Source organism: Rissa tridactyla, chromosome 2 (assembly GCF_028500815.1).
Source record: "Rissa tridactyla isolate bRisTri1 chromosome 2, bRisTri1.patW.cur.20221130, whole genome shotgun sequence".
In the NCBI taxonomy this organism is placed as follows: Eukaryota; Metazoa; Chordata; class Aves; order Charadriiformes; family Laridae; genus Rissa; species Rissa tridactyla.
In genome coordinates, this window is record NC_071467.1 from 140,351,093 (window position 1) to 140,364,410 (window position 13,318).

At 39.2% G+C, this 13,318-nt stretch overlaps 1 protein-coding gene across 3 annotated transcripts in view; it reads left to right on the forward strand.

Moving 5' to 3' along the window:
- SLC25A13 (solute carrier family 25 member 13) overlaps positions 1-13,318 on the forward strand; it is a 103,423-nt gene that overhangs the window by 53,489 nt on the left and 36,616 nt on the right. For all 3 annotated transcript variants that reach the window (XM_054191360.1, XM_054191359.1, XM_054191358.1), the window contains 6 exons: positions 4,206-4,352; positions 6,680-6,818; positions 7,665-7,758; positions 7,933-8,017; positions 10,197-10,281; positions 10,741-10,899. In XM_054191360.1, the coding sequence (XP_054047335.1) occupies positions 4,206-4,352; positions 6,680-6,818; positions 7,665-7,758; positions 7,933-8,017; positions 10,197-10,281; positions 10,741-10,899 (709 nt within the window). The remainder of the gene's footprint in view (positions 1-4,205; positions 4,353-6,679; positions 6,819-7,664; positions 7,759-7,932; positions 8,018-10,196; positions 10,282-10,740; positions 10,900-13,318) is intronic.

Genomic DNA, 13,318 nt, shown 5'->3' on the forward strand with positions numbered 1-13,318 from the left:
AACCAGCTAGATTCAAATTCATTCACATTGTGTCCTCTTATGCCACATAAAGTTGTTACATATTCATTATCTGTCACAGCATTTGGGCTAATCATGACTTCTGGCAAAGCTGAAGATACGTGGAAAATAACATTAGTATATTTTATCCAGGCACAAGATGGATCTCTTCTGGCTTTAAATGAGAAGAGTTTATATGGGATTATGAATATTTATATCCTGCCAGCACTTTTTTTTATCTACAGTAACAGAGATGCCCAAAAGTATAGCCTCCAAACTGCTTGGCTCTAATACAGTTAACAATATTTGCATCAACCCGGAGCTGGGGTTTGTTGTTTTACCCTGCTTCTTATTTTGCTAGCTTAAAATTAGCTCATATATCTCCACTATATATCCGTCACGTCTATATCTGTTTGGATATGGCCATGTTCCATCATCACTGAAGTGGCAAGTCTGCTTCACAAAGAGCAACACTGGCCCCTTTCTCAGCATGTAAAATCTATTCTGCAGGATGAATGTTAACATATGCTTATATCTGGGCTTGGTAAATCCATTTCCACATTGTCTGGGAATTTATCTGTGCCCAACATAGTAGTTGATGAAGTAGTACTCTTTATAATTGAACCCCAGGATCTAGTCCAGTGGAAAGGATTGCGCTGTATCTGATGACTTGTAGATCCATTGGGATGGAACCCAAACATAAATTTCTATCTAAGTGGAAAGTAAAAAAGCTTCTAATAAGCTGTAAGTGAAAGCTAAGGTAAAATCTCTAAATAGGAAATAAGTTAATGAAAATTCTGCTGCCAGCATGCCTGCCATGATGTGCAAATTAATTTTTCACAAAGTCTCATGCTACCTGGGGGAATTCTGGACTTCCAGCATCAAGGGAGAATCTTGCTTTCTAAGGGTATCTAAGTTTACAGAAAGTCTAGTTAGAGGAGGTTCTTTAGGATGTGTAATTTGTATTGCAAAGCAATGAGGATTGTATTTCTTTAAACCTTAATCTGTCTAGGTAAACAATAATGGACTGAAATAGGTGGAACAATAAAAATTACTGCAAGTCAGATAGCATCTCTAAACACTACAACTTTGCTTTATTGTGGTATTTTTTATATTAGCTGCATATACACAGCATAGGCGATGTTACAAACATCTCGTAAAGATTTTCCTAATAAATTGCTAGTAGCTACTGAGCCTCATTTGGAAACGTAGTTAGTCATGCTGTGATATGTCTCAACTTTCAGCCTCGGAGACTGAGGGAATAGATAGCCTTTTTCAGTTAAACACTTTAAGGAGTTTATTACGTTGTTATGCAATGTATAGTGATTAGAGAAGTGACATCTGTCTGGTTTTTTTTGTGACCGACTTTATAGGTGAAATTTAGTTTTGAGACTGAGTATGTTACCATGTAATGATGTGCATGTTCTTGTATGCCATGTCACTGCCTTGGTCATGGCTTGGGAATGTCATGTGCCTGGAGGTCCCTGGGCTTTTTTCTGCTTGGTGCAACTGGAGAATGCGTAGCACAGCTCAAAATAACTGTAGCCTAAAAAGACCCTGCCTTCCTGAGAAGGTGGGATGAGTCTTTTCTATCTGTTTGCAGTATGCTTAAACCATTTCATTTCTGAACTAAGGAGGCAGTGCGAATAGGGAACTCCAGAAAACTGACATCATCCTGTTAAGACTTTGTCTTGCTGTCTATCTACAGCTAAGCAGCTCTTTCCTAGCTGATGAGTGTGGGCAAATGGCAGCACCGAGTCCATAACCATGTGTTTAACCAAGTGGGATAATTCTCCTCTCTAGTGGGTTCCACACGTACCAAGAAAATTGAAAGGAATCACGTTAGCAAGGAGAGGATGGGGTGTTTTGGCTTGTACTCAATTGTAGTACTAACAGTCTTTTTGCAATTAGCTGGGTGATGACAAGAAACACTCACTCAACCTACCTCTCTGGAACATGAGCCCTGCTCTGCTTCCGTGTCTGAGACATCACTGGCAGCTGAGGTCCCACTGATGGTATACGTGCCTCCAGATTCACTGACGGGTGTATGCAGATGGTAACAGATTGGACTTCTGCAAGTGGTGGTTTTTTTACTGCATTTTAGTGCTGGATTCTGCTAGCACAACACTGCCAGCAGTTTCAGTGGTTAAAACAAACAGAATGAGAGAGGGAGAAGAAAGCAACATTCATAGTTTCCCATGTAATCCTTCTGCTAAATTCAATTTATTTTTTCTTTGGTGATGCTGCCACTTAATGACAAACATTTTTGTTCATTTATTCATATGTTTCCACCTGCCCGGTCGTGAGTATTTAGGAAGACAGGAGTTATTATACCTAACTCCTCCTCAGAGCTCCCTGCCTCCCAAGTAGCTGCCCTGCCTCAACTGATGAAGTTTTTTTGTGTTCTTGTGCTCCTCCCACTGTAAACCTCCCAAAACTGCTTGCTTCCAAATTTCTGTTGAAATTATAGTCACAATTGAAGTGAAGCAAGAGCTTATATGTCTGCATCCAGCCAGAGTGAATATTATTGCTGAATTGTAACACCTCCACATAGGGGGCTGTAATGTAAAGGAAATGTGACAGAACTGAAATTGTAACACTTTAAATCACAACCCCCACGAGCGTTTCTCATTAAAAGCAAAAATTTCTGAATAATTCTATAAGTGAAACACAGTATTGCAACACTGATCAGTCCTTCCTGCTCCTTGCCTTTTTTCTTCTGCCTAATATATTAGGAGGTTTTCATCATACCTGTCAGGCTAGGTGTTTTAATTAGAAATCAGGACTAAAATTTGAGAGGTCAGGAGGCGGAAATGAAAACACAAGAACAGTTTGAATGGCAGCATGAATTGGTGGCCACGGCATGAGATGAACGAGCGGAAGGAGTGATGGCCGCTGCCGGCCCCCGGCAGGTCTGATCCTACGCCAGCTGAATTTGCCTTTTGCCCTTCACTCTCTGTTCCTTTGAATGCTGCTGTGAGATTAACATCAATTTACAGGAGATCGTATTCACCGTGAATACGTCGTGCTGGTGATTCTCAACTAGCCTGAATCTTGGCTTAATATGACTTTTAAGGCATATATTTGCAAATATGTAGAAATAATAGGATAGTGTCATGGTCCACTGCAAGACTTGCTTGGTATTGCTGTGACATACTTTTGCTCTGATTCAATTTTCTGAGTAACTCATTATGAATATGTATTCAGGCTAAGCACTGTATTTCCAGTGAAGAAGCTTTTATAAGCTTTGAAATTTAAAGGGAGGACATGGCAATGATTTGTTTTCCTCCATTCAGCAAAGAAATACCGATTGAGAAGTCTATCTATATCACCAAAATGTATTTCTGGTTTTGGCAAACCTGTTGAACTGAAGAAAAAGTTCATATGTGTTACCAAGTTACTGTCTGTGCAATGTTGTTCCTTTTAAATGAAAAATTAAAAAATAAGAAAGCAGTCTAACAGTAATTTGTGAAGAAAGGGTGAAGGTCACAGTAGAAAAAGATACAGTTTTGAGAGATTAAATGCTTTTTTTCTCCCCTCTTCTCTCAGGGGTACATTTGAATCACAAAATGAGATGATCAGGTGGCTGCATCAGATAATGCTTGTGATTGATCCCTCTTGTTACTACTGCTGAAATATTGAGAACTGATCTTTAATCAGTCGTGATACAAGGAGTTCTAAATTAAACTGCTGGTGTCTTTTGTAGACAAATACCTTTATGTTTTAAATGAGGATGCTTTTTGAGGGAATGCTTTCAAGATTAGGGGGTGTCTACGTGGAAATCTCTGATGATTACGTTGTCCTTGCTCAGGGATTACAGAAAGTATTTTGACCTGCTGTGACACATGCAATAACCTGGATAATGCACATCATGGAACACTTTCATGTTCATGAGTAGGAGATGACCTGCATTGGTGTGTTGATACATATCCTTAATTTCTCAGTTAAATGAATTGTGTGACGTAATGTCCAGACAGCAGAGAAATCGTGATGGTTGTCCTAGATATTGAGCTCAGTGATGGAGACTGTATATGCCACCAGTAGAAAAGGCTGAAAGTTACACATACCATATCCAATTAAAATTAGATTACCTGTAATCATGTTTTGTTAAGTATGAGATATCTTGCAGGATTGCATTATATAAAATCTAACTATTAAGGCGATGATTTTGAACCTAACTTTTTTTTTTCTTCCCCATATTTTTTCAGGAGATACAGTTAGAACATGCAAAACAGGCTTTTGTGCAGAGGGACAATGCTCAGGCCGGAAGAGTCACAGCTATGGACTTCAGGGACATTATGGTCACTATCCGTCCACACATGCTGACACCATTTGTAGAAGAATGTCTCGTAGCTGTGAGTAGTTCTGGTACCCCAACTGGGAAAGACCTGGGATACAGACATGGGATTCTTTTTTTATGTACCTTGACCACTATATGTGGCATGTAGTCCAGCTTATAGATGCATTTATGATCTATACATATGAAAGTTAACCCTTATTGCAGAATACGTATTCTCAATGTTCCTGGTCTTCTAAGACAAAAGACAAAGCAGGTAGATGGACCTTAGTAATGGCCTACAAAGGTAGAGTTTGCCTGACTATTTCCAGTCATCCCATCATAGTGTAGACTTGGTCAAATATGTTAAAATGCCCTTGCATCTCACTTAGGAAGTCATCCCCAAAGGACTTGTTTTGTAAGGATGGACTTGGCCTTGCACAAAGCTAAGTGCAAGGTCCTGCACATAGGTCGGGGCAATCCCAAGCACAACTACAGTGTAGGTGGAGAATGGATTGAGACCAGCCCTGAGGAGGACTTGAGGATGTTGGTTGATGGAAGCGCAACATTAGCCAGCAATGCGTGCTTGCAGCCCAGAAGACCAACCATATCCTGGGCTGCATCAAAAGAAGCATGGACAGCAGGTCAAGGGAGATGATTCTGCCCCTCTGCCCTGCTCTTGTGAGATCCCACGTGGAGTACTGCGTCCAGCTCTTGGGCCCTCAACATAAGAAGGACATGGACCTGTTGGAGGAGTCCAGAGGAGGGCCGTGAAAGATGATCAGAGGCCTGGAGCACCTCTCCTATGAAGACAGGCTGAGAGAGCTGGGGTTGTTCAGCCTGGAGAAGAGGAGGGAGACCTTATTGTGGCCTTCCAGTACCTAAAGGGAGCCTACAGGAAAGATGGGGAGGCACTCCTTAGCAGGGAGTGTAGTGATAGGCCAAGGGGTAACAATTTTAAACTGAAAGAGGGGAGATTTAGATTAGATATTCAGAAGAAATTCTTTACTCTGAGGGTGGTGAGACACTGGCACAGGTTGCCTGGAGAAGTTGGGGATGCCCCATCCTGGAAGTGTTCAAGGCCAGGTTGGATTGGACTTTGAGCAACCTAGTCCAGTGGAAAGTGTCCCCTCCCATGGCAGGGGTGTTGGAACTAGATGATGTTTAAGGTCCCTTCCAACTATTCTATGATTCCAATGTCAATTCTAAGGTCCTGACTGCAATTTCCAAGCACGTGGGACAGTGTATGAACTGTCAGTGTATGAACGTAATCCAAGGACAGTCACTGTATATTAAGTGACAGTTATTACACTTGAGTGTACACTTTTTTCAGCTAGAAGTGCATAAACCAAATTAAATATTACAAGTCTGCAATTTCACTGAATTAAAAAAAAAAAAAAATACATTTGGTTTTGACCACAGTTTCTAATCTTGGGAACTTGTAGCAGCGCTTTCCAAGTAATCCGAAGTCTGGCCGTATCCAGGTTTAAAGAAATCTGTTCTGCTTTGACTTGCAAGGGAGAACTCCAGGGAAATGTGTGAAGTGGTGAGAACTGCAAAGTCTGGACAGAACATTAGAAGAAGCATACAGCAAAAAGCGTAGCCAGAAGACTTAGGGACTGACAATGAGATTTCATACTTTCTTCCTCAGTTCTCTCCCCAGTCTTGTTATCAGCTTTCCTGGGTGACATACTCTCTCATAAAACCTAAGATTTTTGATTCTTCCTCAAGGTCAATTAAATTTTGGCAAGCTTATGCATTGTTTTCAGAAATTTGCTTGATCACTGATCTTTAAATAGGGAATTGATCCAATAATTTTTCTGTGTGCAGACCCAACACCACTTTCAAATAAAGGTTTAGGCTCTGTTCTTAGTCGAGAACACATAACTGTTTGAAACTTGTTGTTCCCATTTTGTTTGACTGCCTGATATAAGCCTGAGAGCTTACTGCTGGTTTTCCATGACTTGAAATGCCTGTGAATTTAAATGTTTCAGTTGACCTTTTTCAGAATATGTTTTGATTTTGTTGAAGTTTTCTGTATAGTAATATACTTTACTTGTAGAAGTAGATTTCCTCATTACTAGAAATAAGCCAACTTATGAAACATTTCCAACTGAAGCAGTACTGAAACTTGAACTTTGTAAATTACTACTGGTTATGTTGTTATAATCCTGCATATGTATTTGTTTAGGTTTGTAGGGCGGGGAGAGTTTTACATTCTGGTCATGATTAGTTTCAGTAACATAAGAATCTTTCACAGTTTTCTTTATTTTGCAGTTTTTTTGAAAAAGCAACCCTGTGCTACTGTCGCTCTTGTAAAATAACATTGTTTGAAAACCTTTATTTCAAGATTTTTCTTAGTCTTGTAACAGTCTCTCTTTTCTTCTTTTACTGTCTCTACTCTAGGCTGCTGGAGGTACCACTTCCCATCAGGTCAGCTTTTCCTATTTTAATGGATTTAATTCTCTCCTTAACAACATGGAGCTCATTAGAAAGATCTACAGTACGCTGGCTGGAAATAGAAAAGATGTGGAAGTCACTAAGGGTTGGTAGAAATGTTTGCAGTCTGGAAGTTTCCTGGGGCATTTGGTTGGGGAAGGGGGGTGGTGGAGGGGAAGACCTCATCTGTATGCTTTTAAATCAATGGGAGGGGGAGAAAGCCTGCCTCGTTAGCATTCCTTGGGACGCCACTCAGTTTTGTACACTCCTGTTGGGGTCCACCCTCCAGGTTTTTCATTTTGTTTCTCAATCAGAACAAGGTCCTAGTAAACTGGCAGTGGGGGCAGGGTAAGGAAAGTATGTAAAGATATTTAAAAGTTTAAAAAACTTCCTAGGACTCCTGCCAAATTGGCAGCCTATTAAAGTGACCTTCAAGGGTAGTTGAAGAATTCCATAAACTTGTATTGGCGGCACAGTAAGCTGATCTACAAGCTTGGAACAAGATGTTATCTGCTATATCTAACCACTTTTATAGAGAATTCCCTGTGCAATGCCAAAGTTTCATTAGTGTGGCCTACTGGGACTATGCATGAAAAGTTCTACATCTCTTAACTCCTGGGTGTTTTTTCTGTTTGCCTTTTGTTTTGTTTTTTTTTTTCCCTCTGACCCACAACTGATTGATACCGTATGTCAAATATCCTAAATCCTGCTGATAGCACTAAGCTTTAAGACCAGAGAGTTGTACTTATTTGCATGAAGGATATACCATTTAAAACATACATTTATGTAGTGACAGGAACGCTTTTGTGGTGGGTCACTTTTATTCCCCTTTTCCTGCCCCCCACCAGCGTCTTCTACTTAATACTAAAATATAAAGCAACTCTGGAGTGCTCTGGATTACTTGTTCTGGTTTGATTAATTTTTTCTCTTCTGTATTTTTATTCTGTTGCAGAGGAGTTTGTTCTGGCAGCTCAGAAATTTGGTCAGGTTACACCCATGGAAGTTGACATCTTGTTTCAGTTAGCAGATCTGTATGAGCCACGGGGGTAAGTGGAGAATTATCATCTATCCTCCTCTCTTTCCTTTCCTCTTTCCTTCTCTGAAGGCATGGGAGGTGGTGTTGGGGAACATGAGTGTGTAGTAATGGTCACGTGCAGGTAACTTCTTGAGATCTGAAAACCCATCTCTAAGCAAATACTAAGCTGAATTAATTTTCTCAGGCGCATGACGTTAGCTGATATTGAAAGAATTGCTCCTCTGGAGGAGGGGACGTTGCCCTACAACCTGGCTGAGGCTCAGAGGCAGGTAAGAACAGAAGCCAGGTGACGCTATTATCTGTTTCCAGTGCCAGGTAAATAGATAGCCAACCTACTTCTGTGTTGTCAGCTAAGTTGCTTTTCTCTTGTGTTCTGTAATACCTGTGAGGAATGCCTTCTTGTTAGAATTTATTTTTAACCTGTGTCAAGTCTTCTCTGTGCCCCTTTCTCTTAGGCTGCATTTTGGCACGTTAAATGTAATTTACTTTGGAAAGATAAAATGTATATGAGTGTCATCCAACCATTCAGTAAATATTAGGTGTATACCTAATTAAGATGTTTATGTTTTGTGATGCTGTCGCTTTCTGTTCTTTTTAATGAGGAAAGAAGACTTTCTGCTTCGACTATCAATGGTAAATTCAACATCTAGCCTATTAAATGGCAGCCCTTGTTCTGAACACACATGCATGTTCCTGGTTTCAGAGTATTCTCTGCCTTGCCTTATGCTCTGATGAATATCAAAATAGGAGAGATTATGTTTAGTCTACCATCATGGTTTCAGTAAAAGCATTAATATCCTCTGCATTTCCAAAAACTAAAGGATATTGACTTTCGATGGTATAACAGCAAATGAACTTCTGTTGCGTTTGAGGCAAAAATAAATAGGAGTGTTCTTTAAATGTCAAACCTGTTGATGTTTTAGTTTTAATATTATTTTAGCATATCTTATATTTTCATTGACACAAGTTTTTGTACAGATAGATTTAAAACTAACCCTCTGTTTCTCTTTCTCCCTTTCTCTGTCTCTATTTTAAGGCAGTCTTAACTTTGTGTCTTGTGAGACTAAGGGTTTTTTTGTTGGTTTTTTTTTTTTCCTGCTCTGAGTCTGTGCGGAGACGCCAGTTTGACCACAATGAGTTGATGCAGGCTACATTTTTAGGACTACCAGGCCATAAGCCAGGCCTCTGTGTGTGTGTGTACACATGCGTCTCTTTTGCTTCTCTTTCTTCTTCTCCTCCCTCCCCTACATGTGAACACCCCCACCACTTCTCCAAGACAGTATCTGGGGTGGTGGTTTTCTGTTTGTTTGAGCAGTGACTAAATGTTGACTATGCTGGGATGAATTCAAATGAGTTGGCTTCCAAAAGCTCACCATCTATTCCTAGAAGACTCCTAAAGGAGTTAAAAGCATTTGGATTGGACTGAATATCAAGTAATGTAAGTTACAATAGGTGGCAGTAAAATGTAGCCAAAAATGTGGTGGTGAAAGTAGCAGCTTCTTCAGTTTTCGCTTTGGGGCCACTGTCTTTGCTTGTATGATTTATGCCATTTCAAGAGGCTAGGACATATGAGCCTACTTACCATTTCTTCTGCGTATGTGTCCTACCTTTTCATTTTTCTGTCCAATTCCTTTTTAATGTCAGCCGCTTGATGCTGAGACTGAAAAGATTCTCAGCTACAAGGACACATTCAATTTATTTCCTGGCCAACTCCAGCTGCATTGGAATATTGACTAAAACCTAAACACATTTTCAGGAAAAAATATATCCATATTTTTATTTTGTCCTTTTATTTGTAGTGTCTTTAAAAAAGAAATTACAAAAAGTGTTCGTGAGTATAGAAGACTTAATGCCCCTGGTGAACTTCTGTTTTCCTAATTCTTTTCTTTCATTAAATAGCAATTTTAAATCTGGAGCACTTCTGAAATTTATTTTTCACTGTGTTGAATCTAGCACTTTTAGACTGTGAGCAAAATGAAATTGTGGGGGTGCTTTATGAAACCTTATTTTCCTTTAGTTAATATGTATGAACAATGCTTGCATACTTGTTTTGATAGCTTGAGAAGCAGTAGGTATACCTGGTCTTGGCGACAGTAGAAAGAAATTCCAAACTGGAGTTGCTTTTAGCTGTAGAAAATTAATGACTTAAGATGCAATATGTGTGCCTTCATATGCACATTTGGACCATTGATTTTGGAGTTGTATAATTTTGTTGTAGTATCGGTATTTCTTTTCTTTGCTATTCCAATCTGAAGAGGCTACATTTTATGGCACTTAGAAATCAGTGGAAAAGAAATAATAATTGACAACAAAATCCTCAGTGTATTGTGGGATTTTCTCCAGGTATCTTTGTACTGATATCACGAGACGTTCTCTCGTGAAATACAATGTTCTGATTATTTATTATTTTTCTTGTCTTTCCTTTTGTTTTAAATCCTGCCTTGACAGAAAGCTTCAGGCGATGTGTCTCGACCTGTTCTCATCCAGATTGCAGAATCAGCGTACAGGTTTGCCCTTGGTTCAGTTGCTGGAGGTTAGTCATGTCTGAGCAAAATAATATTCATCTTCACTGTTTGGGTTTTTTCTTCTTTTATTCTGCCCTTCTTCCCCTTCTACATTTCATTTAAGCGTGGAAGGCTTCTCAGTCTTTCCCTTGGCGCCCTGTCTAAGGGATGGGATGACTATAAGATTGAAGAGGAAGGGGTCATCTGGCCTCCAAGAGTTTTGGAATTTACGAGCCACTGGAGTTTGCAGGTGGTGTTGCTATCTGATTTGTCACCAAACCAGTTTCAGAAGAATCAGATTAATAATGAGGTAGGGCCAGGAAATGCTTTTGGTTAAAACTGTGGGAGGTAGTTTAATGTATCCAGAATATATCATGGAGAAAAAAGATACAACAGATATTTGAGATGTAAATGTGGAAGATGACAGTTGCAGTCAAACACTGCAAATGCAAAATCATGTTTTCTTACAGTTTGATTTTTATTTGCAGCTGTTGGAGCCACTGCAGTCTACCCAATTGATTTGGTAAAAACTCGAATGCAAAACCAGCGCTCTACAGGCTCTTTTGTGGGAGAACTTATGTATAAAAACAGCTTTGATTGCTTTAAGAAAGTGCTACGTTATGAAGGTTTCTTTGGGCTGTACAGAGGTAAGTTTGAAAGGTAGTCTATACTAATGATAAGATATTAATAAGAGTTCAGTGGAACTCTGTTTTTTTTAAGCCTATTTCGTTAAGACTTAAATTTTGCCTGGTTTTGTGCTTTTGCTTCTATTCTGTTATAGATGAAGGATTTGCAAACTTCTTGATAATTAAAACCTCATTGTGATGAGTCCATTTCTGTAGGACTTCCCTGTCCTTTCCTTCCTCATCTGCAACAGGGCAACAATAGCAATTTCCTACAGCAAAAATGTACTGTTGGTCAAGTTTTCATTTCCTTAGCAGTCCTTAGGACCAAGAATATTTGGTTCTCTTTAGTAGGAAGTTAGATCTTCCATTTTTGTTTTTTTTTTTTGTTTTGTTTCAGTGTTCTTTCTTATCTGTTTTCTTTCTATTTAAAAACAGAGGAAAGTGTGGTACCTTGTTATTAACCAGATCTCTTTTTGTGATATCTTTTGTGACTAAAAGGTCTCTCTGAAGCAGTTGCATGTGCTTCACTAATCATTGGGAATATTCATCTTTATCAAGTTTTATGTATACCTCTTCTTAGCTTGTCACTGTTGAGTCAGCCAGAGAGATGAGCTGGGTTTCAACCCACTTAGCTTTATATACATAACCAAAACAGCCACGTTACAAAGTTAGCTATTCCAAGCTCCCTTTGTAGGCAATGGAGAAAGCTCCAAAAGCTCATTTACTCTGTTCAGAATGTAAATCATCCTCACTTTGGGGATCTTAGGTAAGTGCCTGCAGTTAGATGGGGGCTTTTTTTTAATTATGTCCTTCTCCCAGTTATGGCACCAGTGGTGTAAGTTCAGGTAACACAGAAGCATTTATAAAGAATCGTGAACTACTGCATGAGACTGCAGTTCTGTGTCACAGAGATAAAGCAAATTACATTTCTGGTATCCCAGTTATTGAGATATCTTATCCCCCTCTGCCACATTCATTGGGGAGGATTTGAAACTTGTGTTACTTCTGTTTTAGCCAGCTTGCTTACATACTTTTTAACTTTTGAAAATATTGATAAAGAATATTGTAATGATAGAAATGAATTGCTAGAAGCAGTTGAGTCAGGAATGAAGAACGGAGGATTTCAGTAAAATATTGTTGACCTGGCAAAGCTATATGCACCTGAAAAAAAACTTAACAGTTTATTAGACAACATGTGAAACAACATTAAAAGTAAGTGGTGTGATACTTGTGCACTCTTTAACATACAACCTGGGTTACTGGAGGTTGGCTAAGTAGCACCTCCGCAAAATACTGACTTTTTAGTTATTTCAGCCCAATTGGAGATGGGGAGGCTCTGTTATTATTGACTGAGTTTGAGGCATTTTTTTTGAGTAGGCCTAATAATTTAATAAAGAGTATTGACGTGGTTTCTATTTTGTCATGATTTATAGCAATCAGAATCTTAAAAAGTCCCAGTTATTGGCTAAAGAACAAAATGTATTCCCTGCAAATGTATGTCTGCTTCTTCCAGGATCCTGAAAGAATAAATATGCAGAATTCCACTGTTATCTGCTTCTGTTTCATTGAAACTCTAAAGTATGATTTTTTCACCGGGAAAAACAAGCCTCAGAAATGTCATAAATGTGTATTCTTAACTCCATTTGCTTGTCATGTTTTTGGAGTGATTTTTTTCGTTGCCAAATTTGGGGAACGTTAGGAACCTTCGTCAGTATAGCTTGTCTTTCTGTTCCCCATCCTCTTTACTACTTTTCAGTCTTCCAAGGTGTACTGAATAGTGAAATCTCAGACAGTTTGGTGGAGTTGAACTTCTAAACCCAGGGCAATAAACTTGTTTCTGGATTATATAGTAGAAATTGTGTGATGGCAAAGAACACCATAATTTCAGAGGCAAATTGAGACCTACGTTTCTACAGATTCTCTACTTAAAGGGCGCCCTGATTTAACTTCTCCTTTTAAAGAATCAAATAGAGAAAACTCCTTAAAATTGTGGAGCTTCCTCGGTGTGGTTCTGTAAATTCGGACTATTGCTTGATTTCTAAGGAGATCATGGTGGAGAAAGTTAAGCAACTGGGTGCAGAATTAAGGTTTCTGGTTAAGCTTGAGCGGGCAAAAAAAATTGAAAGGAACATTTTATAGATTAGTATATTCACCCAATTTAATTCAGTAAAGTTATAGCAAGAATCATCTCGTTCTAGTCTTAAATACTACACTAGGTAAGACAGACTACAGAGTACGTTACTTTTTGCTGCTCATTGGGCACTGGTATTCTTTCTTACACTGTGGTGGGTTCGGAGTTAAGTAAGCACGGGGATTTTTTTTCCCCACTGGAGGAGGGAGTAGTGGTAGAGTTCTCCTGCTCAGCTGAATAACGATGCAAAACCTTTTAAAAAAATCATAGTAGAAACATTTGGAGCAGTGGTCTCTTTGTCATGCCGCG